Raw genomic sequence first — 6,080 nt, forward strand, 5'->3', positions numbered from 1 at the left:
CATATAATTTATGTGGAGAAACCTTTATGGGGAAAAACTCCACCAAGAAAAGAGGTAAAAAATTCATTGCCAACAATCAATATGATTACAATACATTCACTTCCATTCTCCTCTTTTCATCCAACATGGTAGGTGTACCTATGAACTATTATATTGCAACCTAGAAACTAGCTACATTGTGTAAAATACAGCTAGGAACATCCCCAAGAAATGATTTTACATCCTATACAGAAATAAAATTCAAAATTTAATTATTTTCATAATTTTGTACACTACATGACTACTTTGAGAAATTTGATTGAGATGAAGGGAGACTCTTCTTTAAAATAAAATACTTGTAAACATCAATCCAATCAACCATGATGCTTCAAATATGGATTACTACATTGACAATAATATAAAACATGTTCCAATATCAATTCACAACCAGAATCAACTCAACAAAGGTTTTTTATGCATAATAATAGTTATCATTTCTTTATGAGAAATTTGAATTTGGTAGTGTCACAACAAGGCTAACATGTCCCATTATATTTTCACATTTTCTTTGATTGTGATATATTACATGTGTATCTAACATGTCTTAGTAGTTGGAACCCATCTTTTCTTTTTTGCATCATTTGAGTTTGTTCACCACTTTCCCTAAGTGACATCTAAGGGGGATTTTGGTGTGAACCTGGGCGTTTCCTCTCTACTTTCCCTCTTTGTGGTATGAGCAACATACACTACTTGATAGTTCCTAGATATGATATTTCACACATGTGCAATTGTTAATCGTACAAGCAATGCAATAGGAATATTTCTTGAAGTCTCTTCTAGACAACTAACACTATCTCCTAATTGTCACATGATGTAGAATTAAGATATTTATCATCAACCTAGTTTGTTTGACCTCTCAACCCTACCTATATAAGAAAGGTAACATATGTACATTGTATTACATTTTGATCATATTTTCAATAATATTATTTTCTTCCAATTATTGCAAGTTTATATTTTTTCTTATCTCTCTTATGTAAGGATATTTTGGTTTTGTGGTTAATCCTACGAGGTTGAGTCCTTGAGTGACTCCAACACACATAATATTAAAATATTCCCAAGCCTCTACCTCAAACTTGTCTTACATGACATATGACTACTATTTTTAACTGCACATGTGAGCATAGTCATTATACATGTATAACCACCATACCTGTTATACATTGTAAAGTAGACACCCTACCTCTTACACATGCCATAGTTATAACACATGTATGAGTACACCCACTATTCCACCCCATGAACAATTTTTTCAGTTCCTCTCCCCCCTTGTCTCAAAGCTACACCATCAATCTATGCATTCACTCTCATAAAATCAAATCCCTTCATCAACTTTGAGTTCCAAATTTCCCATTTCTTCTATCAAAAATTTATAAATAGAATACAATTTTCTCCATTCAAATATATAGCATCCTTATGCCAAATTCATTTGCCATTTTAAGATATAATCGTATCATAATGCTATTATGTTGGTTTGGTAAGCAATCCACACTACTTCATAATTGGTAAATACATATCTTAGTGAACAAATCGAGTGGAAGATTGTTTGTAGCTCTTCTTCTATCTCAATTAAAATAGAAAAGCAAATAAGATATAAGGTTTCATTTATGCTATATTTATTTTCTTTTATCTCAATCAAAGATTAGATTAAAAATATTTAGCGATTTGTATCTATCTTCTAATACCTTGTTATCTTTTAAACTTCAACTTGGCCAATACTTTTATATTGAAAACTTTAAAATCTCTACTTTATGTATGAATGCCAAAAGATCTTTCCAATATATATACAACATTTCTTATCTATGAATGAGATTAATGATAGCTTGTTTATCTCAATGACCATCGATTGTCAAATTTTGCCATCTAAAAATTGAACTCTTATTCTTATCTCATTGACTGATAATTTTTCAACTTTCAGTTTATTAATAAAAAATAACAAACGAGATTTTCTAAGATGAAAATCTTACTAATAATTGTCTCTCTTATTGACCGAGAATTCCCAAGTTTTATCTCAATATCCAACAATCCTTTGCATCTAAAAATTGGACTGTAATTGTTTCGCGTTGAGTTACAATTCTTCAACTTCTAATTTACCAATAAAAAAATTAACAATAAAATTTTATATAATGAAAATCTCGTAGAAAACAATAGGCAGCAGAAAATACAGCCATACAATGCCAGCTGATCAACGTAATATACAAAGTTTAGACAGGACGTGAGAATCAATCATCTCCTCAAACTATTTTGTATGTAATTTTGAATGCTATCTTCTCCGATTTGTCGTCGTTATTTCTTGCAAATTTGAAACTGTCTTTCATAGTTTATTCCACTTTTGTCATATTCGTTTATAAATGACAACTTAGTGAATATAACTAAGGCTAATCCGAACTACAGTGAAAAAAAAATTATTGCCTTTTGCAGCGAGCTGTAAATTCCTTTTAGTTGTTTTGTAGCTGTTTACTCATTACTGTAGACTTTTATCTTTTTAATCCAATTAAAAAATAGCAACTGCGCCTATAAATAGAGGTGGATCAGAAGAGTATTTTAAGCAATTGTGTTTTTTCGCAATGGCTCTCATTGAAATTCCTCAAATAAGGGCAGAGCAACTTTCGAGTCAGACAACTGCTCTAGCATTAGTTTTTGTAGTCCTTGTGTGGGTATTATACTGCTTCAAGAAGAATTCTAAGTTGCCTCCAGGGCCAATCCCATGGCCAATTATAGGAAACCTCCATCAGCTTGGTAGGCTTCCACACCGTAATTTATATGAGCTCTTAAAAAAATATGGACCTGTGATGTTCTTAAGATTCGGGCCTAAGCCCTGTGTTGTGATCTCTTCTTCTGCCATGGCGAAGGAGTTTTTGAAAACTCATGATTTAGTGTTTGCCAACAGACCCCGTTCTGCTGCTGGAGAACACATTGCTTACAACTATAAGAACTTGGGTATGTGCTCCTATGGGGCTTACTGGAGACACATGAGAAAGATATGTGTGATGGAGTTGCTGAGTGCAAAGCGAATTGAGTCTTTTCGGTTTACAAGGGAGGAGGAGATTTCTCTGGCTGTGAAGTCTGTTTGGGAGAGAAGCAAGCAGGGGACTGTCGCTGTGAATGTTAGCAAGACTTTGTTGGAGATCACCTCTGCTATAATTTGGAGAATGCTGACTGGGACAAGATTTGCTGATGATGATGTGAGTGGGAGTGGTGGTGACCTCAGAGATATGGTGAGGGAGATTACCAGCACTATGGCTGATGTTAACATTGGGGACCTTTTTCCTTACATAGATTGGATGGACCTTCAAGGTATCAAGAAACGGATGAAGAAGGCACACAATTTTTTTGACGGGATTGCTGAGAGAATTATTGATGAACATGTTAAGCAGAGGAGAAGGGCTTTGGATGAGAACAGGGAGTGGACTAAGGATATAATTGATGTGCTACTTGATGTTGCAGAATCGCAGGCTTTGGAGATCGAAATCACAAGAGAAAATATCAAAGCCATTCTCTCTGTTTGTCACTTTCGTTACTCTCTATGTTGCTCTGTCTGGTGCTATTGTGCTGAATGTCTTGTTTGTTAAATTATAAAGGTAGAAGTTCTACAAAATATTTAGATTAGGTAGGATGAAATCTGAATCCAATTGGACAGCAGTAATAAGGTGAACACATAAGAATTAAATGAATATTTATAACAAATATACATGGGTATCTAATTTAGCTGAATAAATTCAAATTTACCGATATGACTCATCTCCAGATAGATTCTGATATTATTATTTTCTAAATAGATTCTGACATGATTTATCCATGACCTTAAACAGGATAATTAAATGTACTGAAATATATTTTCAGGATCTGTTCATTGGTGGAATGGAGACAACGACAACCACCTTGGAATGGGCAATGACTGGACTCATCAGACACCCCTTGGTAGCCGTGAAACTGCAGGAAGAAATTGATTCTGTAGTAGAGAAAGACCGCATGGTAACTGAATCTGATCTACCCAACATGGACTACTTGCAATGTGTGCTTAAAGAGTCCCTGAGACTGTACCTGCCAGGGCCATTGTTGCTCCCACATGAATCTAGCCAAGCTTGCACTGTAGGACCACAAGGATATGTTATACCTGCAAAGACACAGCTTATTATCAATGCCTGGGCCATTGCAAGGGACCCAATCGTGTGGGAAGATGCTGAGGAATTCAAACCTGAAAGATTCATGGGCAGTAAGACTTTTGATTACCAAGGGCAGGAGTTTGATATGCTGCCTTTTGGGGCTGGGAGGAGGAGATGCCCTGGTGGGCATATGGCCATGGGGCAGATGTCCCTTATTATAGCTCAGCTCTGGCACTGCTTTGACTGGAGAGTTGAAGGCCATACTGCTGATTTGGATATGACTGAAGAGTTTGGAGCCACAGTGCCAAGAAAATTCAATCTTTTTGCCTTCCCTTCGCTGAAATTGTCCACAAGCTTCTAGGTTGGATATTTATTAAACTTTAATTTGGTGAGATCATTTTAATCGTTTTTCAGTCAGAGCCAGATGAACAACATATCATAACACTCGGAAGAGTTTCCAGTGAAGTAGGCATTTGATAATTAGATACAACATATAAGCAGGACAGTTGGTTGTAGTCAGCTCAACCCAGGTGTCGTAGATGGGACCAGTCGAAGTTTCTCCGTAGGCTGTAGTAGAAGTTCCATAAAAATAGTTCCGAGAAAGAGATGTAATCCTCACCTTCAATTTATTATGAACCAAAATTAACTTTTCCAATATCTAGACTATTGTGCATAAGCATAATAAGTCTTGATTAATTAATAGGTATAAATTATATGTAGGTTAGTGCTTTCTAAGTTTTTAAAAAATTATATTTGAAAAGCAAATAAAAATAAATGTGATTAGTTATGTTTTTAAAGAATATATATATCATTTAAAAATTATGATGGAAGTTTGTTGCTTACCAAACATTCTATTTTGTATATATTGAATCGAGACTAGAATTCAAGTTAAAAAATTGAATGACTATACAAGTGTCATGCATTTATAGACTTAATCTAGTATTATATACAATGCTATTCTTGGTTTGCCTTATTCATCTCTATTCTTTTTGGCCACTATAATATATAAAGGCTAGAAATATTTAAGAACACATTGACAATGTTATTGGTGCATCACTAGGGTACTCATTCTTTTGGAGTGATCTACATAAATATTTGTAAAACTTAAAAACGACACTCTTGAAACATGCATGAACTCCTAGAATGTTTATGTAGATCTAGATTCATTTTATAGCATCAATTGAAGTGTTGTAATGTCTTAGAATGAGAGAGAACATGTGAACTTTTAGATGACTTAGAATGAATAGATTGAATTCCTTTAAATAAAATGAGATATTCCTTTTATTGCATGAATCAGAGTGTTGTAATGCCTTAGAATGAGAGAGAACATGTGAAGTCCTAAATGATTTAAAATGAATACATTGAATGTCTTTAAATAAACTGACATGACAACATATCATACAAATGTGTTTGTACCAATCCTTGAGAGGGAAAAGCAATAGTGGGAACTAGTTAAAATTTGAAAGTCATATATTTGACTTCAAATTCAACCTCGCAAAAATAGACTAGGTCAAATATATAAGAATGTGGGATCATACGAATGGGACAAGAGATTGTTATATAATATAATGAGTAGATGACATAGAGAAAGGGAACTGATTTTAAAAAATATTACATCATGTATTATTACATCTTTAATATTGTTCTCAAAGTAAGAACAAGGTTAAATGTGAAATGGCTTGGATATGTGTTAGCCTTATTTTGACACCACCGAATTTAAACTTCTTATGAGCTCAGTCTACTTGTAAATTGATGATGTACAAGTTTTATATGCATCTCATTGTCTTCATCCATTTTTGGTGTGCCATGTTCGGTTGGATTCACATAGATAGTGACACTAGTTTGAAGAATAAACATCCTTCAATTCAATTCAATTCAATTTGCAGCTTGCTGAGAATCATGAAAACAATTAAGTTTTAAAATTTGAGAGAAATG

The 6,080-nt window shown here is 33.9% G+C and overlaps 1 protein-coding gene across 1 annotated transcript; it reads left to right on the top strand.

Annotated features, from left to right (window-relative positions):
• Positions 1-2,606: 2,606 nt before the first annotated feature.
• LOC131045416 (cytochrome P450 750A1) lies at positions 2,607-4,506 on the top strand. Its single transcript, XM_059208306.1, has 2 exons — positions 2,607-3,542; positions 3,883-4,506. The coding sequence occupies exons 1-2, from the start codon at positions 2,607-2,609 to the stop codon at positions 4,504-4,506; spliced, it is 1,560 nt and encodes a 519-aa protein (XP_059064289.1).
• Positions 4,507-6,080: the final 1,574 nt, after the last annotated feature.

Source organism: Cryptomeria japonica, chromosome 7 (assembly GCF_030272615.1).
Source record: "Cryptomeria japonica chromosome 7, Sugi_1.0, whole genome shotgun sequence".
NCBI classification, from domain to species: domain Eukaryota; kingdom Viridiplantae; phylum Streptophyta; class Pinopsida; order Cupressales; family Cupressaceae; genus Cryptomeria; species Cryptomeria japonica.

Excerpts from the sequence above, each read along its gene's own strand:
- LOC131045416 (XM_059208306.1), top strand. The coding sequence starts at position 2,607 with ATGGCTCTCATTGAAATTCCTCAAATAAGGGCAGAGCAACTTTCGAGT. Across the intron at positions 3,543-3,882 it reads ATATCAAAGCCATTCTCTCT|GATCTGTTCATTGGTGGAAT; the intron begins GTTTGTCACTTT and ends ATATATTTTCAG.